Genomic DNA, 14,643 nt, shown 5'->3' with positions numbered 1-14,643 from the left:
GCATCCTCTCGGTGACCCTACTCCTCTCATGTCCCTCTCCGCCACATCCTTCCCCCTCAATATTTATCTGGCCCTTCTCTTCCTGCCTGCTGTATCCATATCAAAGACTTGCCTGAGCACATCCTCACTCTCCCAGCTGAGCACGTGCTCAAACAAACACATTGTGCCTCTTTGCTTGTGTTGATTACTCCTGCCCACATCCTGATATCCTCATTCCTTTAGCTTCGATAGATATTCGTCAACCTGCTCAGCATATGCATCTCCATCCTCTGCAGAAATCTCCCCTCTTCCTTTCTCATTGGAACAGGACTCCGCTCCATACAAGAGAACTGTTTTGATGGCTATTTTGTAAATATTTGCTCGAAGCCAAACCGCAATCTTTAACTCCACCACCCGAGGTGGACAGAGGTTTTCACCTATCTGTTGGTTTGTCTGTGAGCAGGATATCTTAAGTTATGGACGGATTTGGACGAAACTTGATGTGCAAGTTAGGTCTGTGACGAGGATGAATTGATTCGATTTTGGTTCAGGTCAGGATCCATGTCCAGCCTATCAGTGGGATACAAAATGTAACCTGTTCAACCTGGCGGAGGTATGCGCTCTACCGAGTGCCGTTCTCGTTTGGTCATGTATCACCCCAGAAACACTCCTCAATCTGGATCTTTCAGCTGAGCTTTCAGGTTCATATCAGCAACTCTGGTCATTAGCTTTGTCTTCATCAGATTCGGTGCAGAAAATGTCTCATCACAAGAAAGTTGAAGCAAACATCGATAGCAAACCGACACCAATGTATGTGCATTTTGGCATAATCGGGATGTGAAAATATTTTATTGCATACCAATTTGTTCACTTGTCACTCACAACAGAGCAACAACAACTTTCTGGTGCAGCTTTCACCGAGATAAGTTCAATCTCTGTTGGAGATGTTCAAATTTTTCCGTCATTTTGTCAAAAACGAAAATCCGACGGCGCTCACTTCCACTTCCTCACTCATCGGCGGTCTGTCGGCGACTGACGGCTTCTGCAGGCGGGAAAATATTCACGCATACGGATTAGGATCGCCTACATACGTGCACCAAACCACGCCTCCATAGCTTAATTTGTTTACGCGCAAAAAATTAAGGTTGGATACTTTTTGAACACACCTCTTATATGACAACAGCAAGGCAGTGGGTTTGTCAAGAATCCAACTGACCAGCAGATAAGATTTACCAGCATCTGCAGAGATCGAGTGAGGGCTCTGAAGTTGCTGAACGAGTCATGGCTAACATGGAGCACTCGATACCCTCTTTTGCTGTTTGAGCCCAGTTACTACCTCCATCACTGAAGGTGAAGGAGGTGATGTTTTCACCACTTTCTGTCTGTTTGTTAGTTTGTTCGTGTACAGGATATCTCAAATAGTCGTGGACAGATTCGGATGAAACTGGGTGGACACGTTGGGTGTGTGACAAGTAATGCCAGATTTGGTTTTGGTGAAGATCCAGATCCTGATGGCGAGAATTTAAGCGATTCTTCACCACTGAGAGATAGGGCTGAAAATGATATATAGCATGATATCTCAAAAAGTTGTGGATTCATTTGGACGAAACTTGCTGGACAGGTTGGGTGTGTCGCAAGGACGAATTATTTCGATTTTGATGAAGATACGAATCAGGATACGAGAATTATTTAACTTCTAAAGTGATTCTTCACCATTGATAGGGCCAAAAACGATACAGTACTGTGCAGCATATTTCAGAAATGTATTGAGCCCGATATGTTCTCGTGGATCAGGCGTTACGTGGTGGAGGTATGCACTCCACCGAGTGCCCTTCCAGTTGCTGTTATTTTATTGTTTTGTAATCAAAGTCAATGCTCATGGGTGAGTATTTGCTCAAAAAAGTGATTCGTTGAACCTTTTATTTGGAAGATATATCCACAACTTTGTCAAGATCTTTGCACCTTTCCAGGTGCCAGGTCAGAGAAACCCAGAAGATGAACAGTAAAACCCATAAAGTTTCAAAGCTCGTAAAAAAAAAAAATCGCAAAATCAGTAATCCAATCTCAAGGATGCTAAAACCACCAACGAGAAGTCGATTCGAACAGGAAAATGTCAGAGGAGGTAATTAAATAAAGAAACGCATTTATACATGGCAGTGGAATGATGTCAAGAATGATTCAGCTTGATTCCTTTCCCTCTCCACCCTCCAAGTTTGGAATTCCTTGCCAGGACCTGTTGTCGTGCTAATGAGGTCATTAGGCAACCCCACGGACTGGAAAGGCAGTTCATTGGTAAGAAGCTTTTCCCTCAAACTTGAATGAAATATTTTGATATTTATGCCATGGAATTATTTGTAAGTTATTGGAGTATACAAGGAGGCTCATGCAAAGAAAAAAAAATTAAACAAAATAACAACCTTGCCAGGTCTCCCAGACCCCGAGGACTGGAGACGAAGGGTTGGGTTATGAATTACTCTTTTCCTTCGAACCTGAATGAATTTATTTCACATTTATGTCACTGAATTATTTGTAACTAAGTTATAGGAGCATACAAGTAGGCTTATGTAAATAAAATAATTATCTTACAACATCGTTATACAGTAGCACAACACCAACCTTGCCGGGTCCCCGAGACTCCTGCCCTGCATCTCAGGGTCAAAAGCAAATGGTGACCTCGGCCAAATTTCAATTATTATTTAAGATTCATTACTCATTCTTCTTGCATAAGGCAGCTTGGCTGCCGGGTAGCTATCATTTTGTTGGGGCGCAACTATGCCGCTGAGGCTGTGCCCCGAACCCAGTACACTGGTACTCATTTTGCTGACCTCGGAAGGATGAGAGCTCGAGTCAACCCCACCCGGTGTTAATTCAGCGGGAAACGGGGCTCAAACTCAGGACCCTCAGATCCCAAGCCAGCCACCCTAACCACTGAGCCAACACCAAGGTTATCAATTCATTTAAATGGTGTAATATTTAGCTCTTCACGAAAAGCGTGATCTAAACAGGAAGTGGATGTCCGACAGGTCATGGTTTATTACAGTTGGTCGTTTGTCTTGCTATGCAATTTTTAATAAATGATAATAAATAGCCTAATTGTGTTTATAGGCTATTATAGGTTTATAGGCATTTGTGTTGATAAAGGATCGTAAATTAATTATGTTCTTCATAAAGCATCTTAAATATGCATCAAAGTTACAATTGTGGGTGGAGTCAGGGCAGCTGTCCAACCAATCAGTTGGAAGGATAACACACACATTATGACACAAGATTAGCTAACAATCGATTGCTTTACCCCGGATTTATTGACCTGCAAGGTTCTTTTTGAAAACTACGTGACTACATGATGTAAGACTCTTAACTTCACTGTAAGAATCTCAAAACGGTTCATAAATGCTGTAAATGATAAAAGCCATTTTAATACATCAGCACCCACAAATTTTCATAACTTCGATGCTATTAGAGAACTGGAATTTTTTTTGAGGGGGGGGGATACTTTAAAGGTCCCATGACACCCAAAAGTACTGAAATTTCATTTATTAGGAGTTTTTCATCGTGATTTCAGATCTGACAATGTTTTTTTCACAATACTCATTCTGTAAAATGTAAAATTTTAAAAACAAACCTCTTCGGGAATGCCCCAAAAAATTCTCCTGAAAGGGGGGTAACCCACATGATGTCAACTGCAGGATGACAAAGGCTGCACGTTAATTACTCGGGTTGGTGGTCTACGTGATTCTATTGGCTTTCTGTGCGTTTCCACATTCGATTGGTCGACTCAATCGCTTCGTTCATTTCTGCTTTAAAAAAAATCGAACATTTGGTTTTGAATAATGGATGGCATGGACTTTCATTTGTCTGGTAACGACAGTGAGTGTGAGAGAAATGAAGGATTTTGGTCTGAATCACATGGAGAATTGTCGGATAACGTAGTCACGGGAGGTGAAGTTCAGGCAGCTGGAAATGAAATACGGCCTTAGCAGTTCGAGCCCGAAGCAGGACAAGCAGAGGAAACTGTTGATGAAATTCCCGGAGTTAATTATGATCGGGAGGACATCGAAGGAAGACTCGGCAATAACAACTGGTTCGCCAAAATCCTATTCGTAATTCAATAATGTAAATTCAGCTTGCATACTGCTCGATATCAGAAATATTTTAGTGAGGTGACGTGACCAGCTTAGCGGACATGTTTCTCTGCGGCAAATGAATCACAAGCAAGGCCGGCGCATGTCATCGGCCGTATCTCTCCGCGCATAAAACGAAGCAATCTCGCTGTCCGGATACGATGAAAACTTGTGTGCAGAACACACCTTGCGACACAATTGTCTCAAGTCGTCCGATAAATCTGACATTCTGTTGCATTTTTATTTATTTTATTCCTACTGTCGTCATGTAGCGCCAGTAGAAAACAATGAAGAAAAGAGAATAATAAAAAAAAGCTACAGCACGTCAGATTTATCGGCCGAGTCGGACGGACGACGGATTTATCGGACTAGTCTAGACTCTTGAGATCTCGAGTCAATCCACTCTGTGCGAGTTTCTGCATGTGACGTCAACGCTGCGGTTCGCTGAAGTCAACTTTTTTAAGGGGCGGGGCATAACAATTTATAAAAAAATTCTATGGAGAATGGCAACACCACTCAATGGAGAAGCAACCTGTCCAGGGAAAATGGAAACGTTTCCAAATGATCAAGGGTGGGGGTGTTGATTTAACAAGAAGTTGACAATACAAGCATCATTCCCCAGTGTTATATTTCATAAGTATTTTTCAGACATATTGAATATTGCACTTTCATTGGGATTAGGGAATGTTATAACAGATCAAATGAGGAATGCTTTCGAAATGAACAGGTGATCTTGCAACACCAAATAATTACAAATATCTCAGTGTACGTGCATAATATGAACTTGCCATACTATGTTGAGGGAGCAAACCATTTCAAAATCATGCACATGGTTCCTGACAAGCAATTTTAATTGCTAACCAAACCAGGTTACAGCTCGCATATTTACATGAATTTCTCTTGGTGGCATCACCTGCAGCAGAGAATGCTGTCAACAATTTGCTCCTCAACTTCAAATGTTTAATGCGTAAAATGACACATGTATGTTCGACGAGCCTTTGGGCTCGACGTTAAAAAAAAAAAAAACCCAAAAGGAGCTATAAATAAAATTAAATAATTTTGCATGATGTTCACTCGGATCCATCTCAGAGCTGAAACAAGAGAAAACATTTGAATGTACTTGGTTTACCTTCACGAGAGCATTCTTTTATCTCACCCCCAGCAGCCATTGTAGCGATACAAAATCAAACTGATGTGTGCAATTGTCTGGGACGCGAAGAAATATTTATATAAAAGTAAACGAAGAATGTTTCCACAAAAAAAAACGATGTCCAAAATTGTTCTTTGGTCAATTTCAGCAAAGAGCTTGCTCAAGTCAGGTTAACGAAGGGGAGTGGGCCTTGCTTCCCGAAGCACTCCGAGTCAGAGACCTCTGCCTAATGGCAAACGAGGAATTCTGCGGTGAAGAAAACGACACGGCCTTTACAATCTGCTCGGCCTCTGGCCTCAACGCGGGGTCGTGGCAAAGCAGTTCCTTCATGAGAATATACTGCACACAACACAGTATACACCTGCTCAGGTCACCGACGGACACAGTATACATCTGCATCATGTAACGTAGGCTGAGGAAACGCTCACCTCATCGTGGTTACTGGCGACAAAGTGTTCGGGAAATATGCGTTTCCTGACATCTGAGAGAGTCTGGAAATTGAAAACAAAAGGAGATGTTCAAATTGCAAGGAGCTTAGACATGCTGCAAAAAAAATGAATTGACAAAGAATGGAAGTCTTCATCATCAGGTAAATCACCTCATTACCTGAATTCTCTCCATCTGTGTACTAAATGGACACAGTAGTTCAAAGAGGATCAGGCCCATCGAGTAGATATCTACTTTGTGTGAATACACCTTGCCAGCGAGCTGCAAAGCATGAAGTTCAAAAAAAAAATATAGAAAACAAAAGACAAAATCAAAATGTCCTACAGTCATACTATACCATTATTATGAGTCTCTTGGCTGACAAAAATAAAAGTCTGTGTTATACACATGCCTCCCTTTGTCTGATATTCAAACATCACCCTTACACACTACCCCATCTAACCATTATTCAAATTAAAGCACTGTCCTGCAAAACTGCAGGTTCATGGACGTATTAAGAAGGCGATTTGTGTTCTGCAACGTTCAAGTATGTAATTAAATTTAAATAAAATAAAGATTGTAAAAGTTGTAAACGAATAAATTCCAGTTTTATCACCATTTACTGCAGTGTCTATTACATCATCCGATCCAATACATCACGTTACATGAGTTCTTCGTGCCTGTTTGCATCCTTCATGACGTCCTTCAAACACTAAGTTTCCTGTTTGGAATGATTTTCAATTTTGTTTGTCTGCCAGGTAGGCAGACAGATAATAAATGTTATCTCTCTCCTCTCTGCACACGTGCGATCGGGCAGGCCGTATGTAACCGTTAGTATTCGAAGCTAAAGTACATTAAAATAAGACTTGTCTTCCTATTCATGTTGAAAATATAACATTCGATTTAAATCAGTTGTTCCGCAATCATAAACTGACAAGACAGACAGACGGACGGACATGAAGCAATTGCTTCATCCACCTTTTGCTTTGCATGCGTGCCTGCGCGGGGTAACAAATAAATGTCTTCTTAGCAAATGCTGTCGGCAAGCCAATACTCGATAAGTCATTGATGCCCAGGCACGTTACGATGATGATGACAACAAAAGCATGAGGCTGACGAAACTTAGAACTGTTGCCCCATTTTAGCAAGTTGAGGTTGGCACAATGCTAGCGAGCTACATGACTGATGACACCTATGATGACAATTTAAGTGTCGTACCGTATGTTGCCATTAGTTTTTCCTGCTGAAATCCTCGATTCAAAGCAACCAACTTTGGGGATGCCAGTTTTGTAGCAAATCCATATAAAGTAAGGGGTGCTTGGGTGAGATGGAGCATCAATGGAGGTATGGGGAATCCAGACAATCGAGCGAGGATGAGCAGGAACAGGGAAACAAAACGTGGAGAATTTGAAGCCATAACATTCTTCAAAAATTTAATTCTGATAATGCAGACGTACCCAATGCAGTACAATTTTTTTTTTTAAAAGTCAGACCATTTTATTCCTGGTATAAGATGGAAGCCCTTCCTAGATTGTTGTTGTAACACCCCTATTCAAAAAGTAAATGAATTAACATTAAAAACCTACCTTTCACACCGTTTGTCCCCCTGACCCTGACCTCAGCAAACCCCTCCCTGTGTTATCAGCTGTCGCACCGCAAATTCTGTTGGTGAATGTGTCGTTCATGAGATGGACAATTGCTCAGCGATTAGTGCTAACTATATTGAGCGTGTGCACGGCTCGAGCCTCACTCAGCTCAAATCAGATACGGCCTGCTGCACGAGCGCATGATGCCCAGGCAGCTCAAATTCCCCACGAGAAGGTAAGTTGGCATTATTGTATTGACCAGGGACCCTTTTCGGGACTTCAAATACATCTGGCCGGTGTAACCGTGGTTTAGCAGCCCACGAGATTCAGTCACCAAGGACCAAGTCATGTGGCACTAAAATAGCCTTTGGAGTGGGACTTGAACCTCGGTTCAGACCCCGAGTCAAACGGCTACAACAATACGGTATGCTTATTCTGGTTGTTCGTCTTGCTGACTAATTTCTCTTAAACCACTTGACCAGGGACCATAAAACCCATATCATAATAAAGGTCTTTGTCAAAGGAGTTCCAGTTGCATTTAATTTTTCCCATTAACAATGACGTATGTTCATTTTTTATAATTTAGCTTACTTATCCACTATTTTCCTGAAGAATCACAAGATGGTGCAATCTCATGAGATTATGAATTTATTATTGTTTTTTAAAATTTACTTTTAACATTATTCTTACTGGACGAAAACAGGAATGTTGTTTAAAATGGGAAGAAAGGAGGAGGGGAGGACAGAGTTTTGGGGGGGGGGGGTCAGGGTAAGGATTTGGGAGAGGGAGGTTAAGGCATTGGGAAGGAGGAGGGGTTTCAGACTTGGGCTTTGGGAGGTGGGGGAGTAGACAGGCTTTCGGGTTTGGAAGGGGGTGGGGGTTGAGGACTTGGAGGTTGGGGTCTTTGGGGTCGGGAGATGGGGTTAATGTGTTTGTGGTAGGGAGAGGGGTTGAGGAGTTGGAGTGTAGAGGGGGAGGGGATAGAAAATAGGAAGGGGGGGTTGAGGACTTCTAATTTGAGGGGTGGGGGTTGACGACTTGAAGTGGAAAGTGGTTGAGGAGGACATAGAGTTGGGGTGGGAGTGGCAGAGAGGGGGCAGAATTTGGAGAGGGGTTAAGGACTTATGGTGGGAAGCGGGAGGGTTGAGCACTGGGTGTAAAGGTGGGGTGAGGACTGGGTGTAAAGGTGGGGTGAGGACTGGGTGTAAAGGTGGGGTGAGGACTGGGTGTGTGTGTGGAAGTCGGGTGAGGACTGGGTGTGTGTGTGGAGGTGGGGTGAGGACTGGGTGTGTGTGTGTGTGGAGGTTGGGTGTGTGTGTGTGGAGGTGGGGTGAGGACTGGGTGTGTGTGTGGAGGTGGGGTGAGGACTGGGTGTGTTTGTCGAAGTTGGGTGAGGACTGGGTGTGTGTGTGTGTGGAGGTTGGGTGTGTGTGTGTGGAGGTGGGGTGAGGACTGGGTGTGTGTGTGTGTGGAAGTCGGGTGAGGACTGGGTGTGTGTGTGGAGGTGGGGTGAGGACTGGGTGTGTGTGTGTGTGGAGGTTGGGTGAGGACTGGGTGTGTGTGTGTGGAGGTGGGGTGAGGACTGGGTGTTTGTGTGGAGGTGAGGTGAGGACTGGGTGTGTGTGTGGAGGTGGGGTGAGGACTGGGTGTGTTTGTGGAGGTTGGGTGAGGACTGGGTGTGTGTGTGGAGGTGGGGTGAGGACTGGGTGTGTGTGTGGAGGTGGGGTGAGGACTGGGTGTGTTTGTCGAAGTTGGGTGAGGACTGGGTGTGTGTGTGGAGGTGGGGTGAGGACTGGGTGTGGAGGTGGGGTGAGGACTTGGTGTGTGTGTGTGGAGGCTGGGGGAGGACTGGGTGTGGAGGTGGGGTGAGGACTGGGTGTGGGTGTGTAGGATGGGAGAGGACTGGGTGTGTGTGTGGAGAGGGGGCGAGGACTGTGTGTGTTTGTGGAAGTCGGGTGAGGACTGGGTGTGTGTGTGGAGGTGGAGTGAGGACTGTGTGTGTGGAGGTTGGGTGTGTGTGTGTGTGGAGGTGGGGTGAGGACTGGGTGTGTTTGTGGAGGTTGGGGGAGGACTGGGTGTGTGTGTGGAGGTGAGGTTAGGACTGGGTGTGGAGGGAGTGAGGGAGGAGTTTGATGACTTGCGGTTGCAAGGGGACATTGAAGACTTGGGGTTGATGATTGGGGTTGGGTGGAGGGGGTGGGAGGTTGAGAACTTGGTGTTGGATGGGAGAGAGTGGGAGGGCTTGAGGATTTGAAGTCACATTTTACATTCAGCAGAATTTCCGTGTGTCCCTGCGAGCATAATATTATATAATATAGAAAAGATAGCATGAGGTTTTTTTGATCAGCAAATTATTCCAGACACTGCCTTTTACTCTTGATACTCCAGTCCGATTACACACCTGTTCAGGGCTCATATAGAGAGTGGTGCCGACTCTGCCTGTGTGGTACGCTTCCGCAGGTAGAGAAGAAAGGGAGGTGGTCTCACTCTCATCTTCCTCATGGTCCATAGCCGTGACCAAACCAAAATCCCCGATTTTCACAACCCCGTCCAGTGAGAAAAATATGTTGGAAGGCTGCAAGAAAATGCCACAGAGGTCATCTATCCATTTACAATTTGAATCCACCATTCAAATTGTGCATTTTATCATTTACGATTATTATTGTAATCTGATGTACCATATATCTGTTACAGAGCATCGGTGCTGCCGCAGAAGTTTCTTGGTATGGGCTCGGGTGGGTGGTTTGCCATTACCATTCCAGCAGCAGTTAAAGCAGTAATGTGGAATTTGTTCAGGGTGCCGGCAATAGCTCGCCTACTCTTCGTGAAGGGCTCTGGGGGATCTTTAACGTCCAACTAATGCCAGCAGACGGGACGACCGATTTAACGTCTATCTGAGGGAGGCGCACGTACTGATGAATCACCCTGCCTGTGAAACACCAGGATGACAGTTTATAGCTGGTGCGAGATTTTAACTGAGGCTCGACAGCTTGGAGGCGAGAGTGCGTACCTCGAGGCCATCCTGCCATCCCATTATTGCATTACTGTCATGGTAATCGTCACCCAAAAGCCTGTTATTAATTGTATTAATTTTTTCTTCCTGATGCCTGCTTTTTTGCAACAGTTCAGCTTCAGTGATGCAGGTGGTGGAGTTTTCTGCTACACATCCTGCCTGATTCATGCGATGGAAATGCGATGGCATGGCCATTAAACCTGGCCCATCAGCATCACTAGAGCAAGATTGGTCCCCATGGACACTGGACAGTGCTATTGCTGCTGCTGCTGCTGCTGCTGCTGTTGCATATGCTATAGACTGCGTGTGCATGCTCATGTAGACATATATATTTAGGTAGATGTTGTGCGTGCTCCTGACATGGATTTAAATCAAGACACATCCTAAGTTTTTAACACAAATAAGTAATATTTAATGGTGTGCAAAATATGATGCGAGGATGATATGACATCATATGATATCTAATTTGGGGTGTATGTGTGTGTGTCATTTGTTATCTTCATATGCAGGTTTCAGAAGGTGGAACGGAGCCCTCTCAGGGGTCGAAGTATCCACCTCCGTTTTGGTGAGCGACCATGATTCATGGACCAAGCTGTGAAGTTGTTTTTTTGTCCCCCTCAAAGTTTTGTTCCGAGGGTTCTTTGCAATATCGTCACTGAGCGATGGATCCGTTTCATCATTTATAGCTGTTATTGATGATATTATTCGCAAAGGACACTGTGGGATCGTTCACTGACAACTCATGATCAGGTCAATACCTTCAGCTTCCAACTGCAGTTCGTTTGTGGTAATGTTCCCAGGGATGGTTTGTAGGATCTTTGTGAGGTTCTTCTTTATCATTCCCTTTGTTCCAATTATCACTGATACAATTTTGGTGCTCTTCAGCTTCCAAGATCTTTTCACTTCATTCCTGAGATCTTGATATTTAGACCAAAATCACTGGGTACTGATACTTCAATTAGCCATGCCTTATTTTCCTTTCTGTATAAGAGTACTATGTCCAGTCACAGTGCTTTGTTTTCTATGTTCATGCTGGATGGGATCATCAGGTCGTACGTGGGCATTATTTCCTCGTTTTCAATGATTTATGTTTCCATAAGTTTTGTGGATTACTCTACATACCTTGCTGTGCCTTTGTGTGTACAACTGTTCTGACACGAGTTGTTTTTTTTGCATCCCGATGGGAGGTGGCTCGTACGTTCTGTTTCTACCTTGCAGAACCGACATTTGTCCGATTAGCTTGAAAAAAACAATTGGCAGGACAGCCATTCATGGCGTGTCCTTTTGTCTTGGGCATTTATCACGATTTGTTCTCCATCCCAATTGTGCTGATCTCTTCTGAGCCATTCCAGCGATCCTTCTTTGTCTATTCCCAATCTGTCCAACTCTTTTTTTAAAATATTTCCCTGCTTTTTTGTCCTTTTTTTTCCAGTTGTCACCATATATTTGTTGGTATTTCATTATATATTTCTGTTTTCTTTCTTGCAATCGTTGGGGCTGTATTTGTTGCTGTTTCGGTATGGTGCGTGACATTTTATATTCACACCTGCTTTTGGAAGTTTTTTTGCAAGGTGAATAAGAGATACCTTTTCTGGTTTGTTGTATTCATGCTTGTATACAAATAGTAATTCGGGAGTCTGTTGAACTTTTCAAATAATCTGCTAATTCTGCAGTCGTCACTCTGTGCACTTGATCGAGTTCCATTTGGCCACCACCTCCTCCTTTCCTTGGCAGGTACATTATTAGGATGCACTGATTTTTGTGGATAGTGACGAGTTTCCTTGTTCTGATATATAGTTTTTTGACTTCCACTTGTGGCCAGTTTACTATTCCACAGCTGTATTGGAACACTGGTTACTGCAAGTTAGTTACGTTTTCAGGATCATCCTCGTTCTACGTAGGTATTCTTTGGTAATTGTTTTGCGCATTTTTTTATGACTTATTTGGTTGCCCTCTTCTACTCCAAGGTATTTGTATGATGCTTCATTGTCTCGCTCCTGTATTGTATTTCTATCGATTTTTATGTTGGCACTTTTTGATGGTCTACTTTGTACGAATGTGCAATTGGAAAACTTATCAAGACCAAATTGCATTTGGATGTCATCAGAGTACTGTTTCACTAATTTCAGTTGTTCTGACAATTTTTCAGATTTTGGTATGAGGAAAGTGTTACCTTCTGTGAGCTATTCATCCCTTTCCTGATCACCTTGGATAAGTTCATTGAATGCCCAAGCATAGCGAATGTGGAGGGAATCAAATTATTTTAGCCAGAAGTTCAGAATCCCATCTGGCTTTTGAAGCTTGCCATTTTTGCAAGTTATTCTCTTGTCTTTTCTGTATCAATTATTACTGGGGGCATTTCCTACGAGATATTGCTTTTTCTCTTCCAGGTTTCAGATCAATTCCATCTCGTTGTTGTGTTCTTTTCGATCTTCATAAATTCCCTTCCAGAATTGTTCCAATTCATCTTTTTCAGGAGGAGATGACACATTCTGCTTCCGTTTTCCTACTTCACAGAATAATCTTTTCAGGTTGTTTTCTCCTGCAGTTCGCCTCATCATTTTTTTTTTTTAATTTCCCTTGCTATCATTTCCATTTCTGGTTTGTTTTCAGCAACCATTATCCTGAGGTCGTTAGCTTCAATTTTACATGTTTTTATATATTTTTGGGATTCCCTCCTTAGTTTTGTGCTTTTATGTCTTCTTTGCAATTGCTGAATCTGTCCTGTCTCCTTTCTGAGCAGCTTACTCCCTATCTCGAGTCTTTCATTCCATGGTGATGCTTGGGTTTTATTTGTGGGTAACTGTTTTGTTAACCTCCGCCATCGAAGATGGACGAAGGTTACTGTTTTCACCCCTGTCTCTGTTTGTTTGTTTGTTTGTGAACAGTATTACAGAAAAACTCCTGGACGGATTTCGATGAAACTTGGTGGGGGATGAGGTATGGTCCAAGGATTATGCCATTAGATTTTGGACTTGGTCCAAAGTCTGATATTGTCGCTATGGCGGCCATTTTGAAAAAAATATTTGAATTTTTGTTTTTGCATTTCTACGTTATAAGTGATTTCCAACCAAAAAAAAAAATTGTTAAAGAAAAAAAAAAAAATTTTGCAACTTTTTTTCAAAAAAATTTCTATTTTATTTGAAAAATATTTAATTTTTTTTTTTGCATTTCTACATGTTTTCGGTAATTTACAACCCCCCCCCAAAAAAAAATTTGTTAGAGAAAAAAAACCCAGAAATTTTGCAACTTTTTTTTCAAAAAAATTTAGATTTTTTTTTTGGCATTTCTACATGCGCGTCGATCTAGTTTAGTTTATTCAATCGTGATTCAGTAGAGTCAGATCCGTTTTGACCTACAATGAATAGGATATCAGGTTCACTTACGTGAACCAGCAGTATTGGCGGCGGAGGCTTTGCACTCTACCGAGTGCTCCCCCTCTAGTTCTTGCAGTGTTTTGCTGTTATTTTTTTACGTGTGTGTGTGTGTGTGTGTGTGTGTGTGTGTGTGTGTGTGTGTGTGTGTGTGTGTGTGTGTGTGTGTGTGTGTGTGTGTGTGTGTGTGTGTGTGTGTGCGTGTGTGCGTGCGCGTGCGTGCGTGCGTGCGTGCGTGCGTGCGTGCAAAACTCACTATGTAGACAAAAACAAACATTTCAAGGACATTTCCATAGAATAGAATCAAACTAGAAGGGAACACTTCAACATAGTCACAGATATGCCTTCGTCAACATTACTACATCATTTTACATGCTTTTACCATGTATGACATAAATACCTGAACCCAGATTAAAAATATTAAATAATTCTGGCTGCCAGACCATGCATCCAATCAGGTTGAAATTTAAAACATATATTCCCCATGACAACTGGATCATAACTATGATGCTTTACATCAATTGATGAAGCAGTTCCAAAGAAAGAATTTTCAAAAGATTTTCATTCAATCCAATAATGGCTGCCAGACCATGTGACCTATTCATTATTCGTGAACACCCTAGTATCCCCAAGGCTTGTGGAACGTGTGGGTGAAGTTTCCCCTCAATCTGTCAACCCGTTCTGGATAAGGAGATTTTTTAATGTTTCGTCTTCAAAAAAAAAATCATAGCTGACAAACCGTGTGACCGATGACATCATAGTTGGATAAATTTTTGTTCATCATAGATTGGCGATTATATCTGTAAAGTTTCGGCTCAATCTGTTCAGCCGTTTAAGAGAAGAAGATTTTTGAATATTTTTGACATAAAAACAATCTGGCTGCCAAACTACATGACCGATGACAGCATCAATTCCCCCTCCCCACCCCCTCCCCCGCCCCGCCAATACAATTTATCCCGAGATGACCCTCAAAAATTTTCATACTGATCGGCTA

The 14,643-nt window shown here is 42.8% G+C and overlaps 1 protein-coding gene across 6 annotated transcripts in view; it reads right to left on the bottom strand.

Annotated features, from left to right (window-relative positions):
• Window positions 1-4,711: 4,711 nt before the first annotated feature.
• Window positions 4,712-14,643, bottom strand: part of EIF2AK3 (eukaryotic translation initiation factor 2 alpha kinase 3) — a 78,072-nt gene continuing 68,140 nt past the window's right edge. For 5 of the 6 annotated variants that reach the window (XM_085848186.1, XM_085848185.1, XM_085848189.1 and 2 more), the window contains 4 exons: window positions 9,664-9,837; window positions 5,857-5,958; window positions 5,679-5,741; window positions 4,712-5,589 (listed from right to left, as the gene is read on the bottom strand). In XM_085848186.1, the coding sequence (XP_085704312.1) occupies window positions 5,416-5,589; window positions 5,679-5,741; window positions 5,857-5,958; window positions 9,664-9,837 (513 nt within the window). In that variant the 3' untranslated portion in view covers window positions 4,712-5,415. The remainder of the gene's footprint in view (window positions 5,590-5,678; window positions 5,742-5,856; window positions 5,959-9,663; window positions 9,838-14,643) is intronic. The other variant, XM_085848187.1, reaches the window with a different exon arrangement.

This window comes from Eptatretus burgeri, chromosome 12 (genome assembly GCF_056783735.1).
Source record: "Eptatretus burgeri isolate ZD-2024b chromosome 12, Ebu_testis_v1, whole genome shotgun sequence".
In the NCBI taxonomy this organism is placed as follows: domain Eukaryota; kingdom Metazoa; phylum Chordata; class Myxini; order Myxiniformes; family Myxinidae; genus Eptatretus; species Eptatretus burgeri.
The sequence above is the reverse complement of the archived record's forward strand: the minus strand, read 5'-3'. Positions and strand labels throughout refer to the sequence as shown.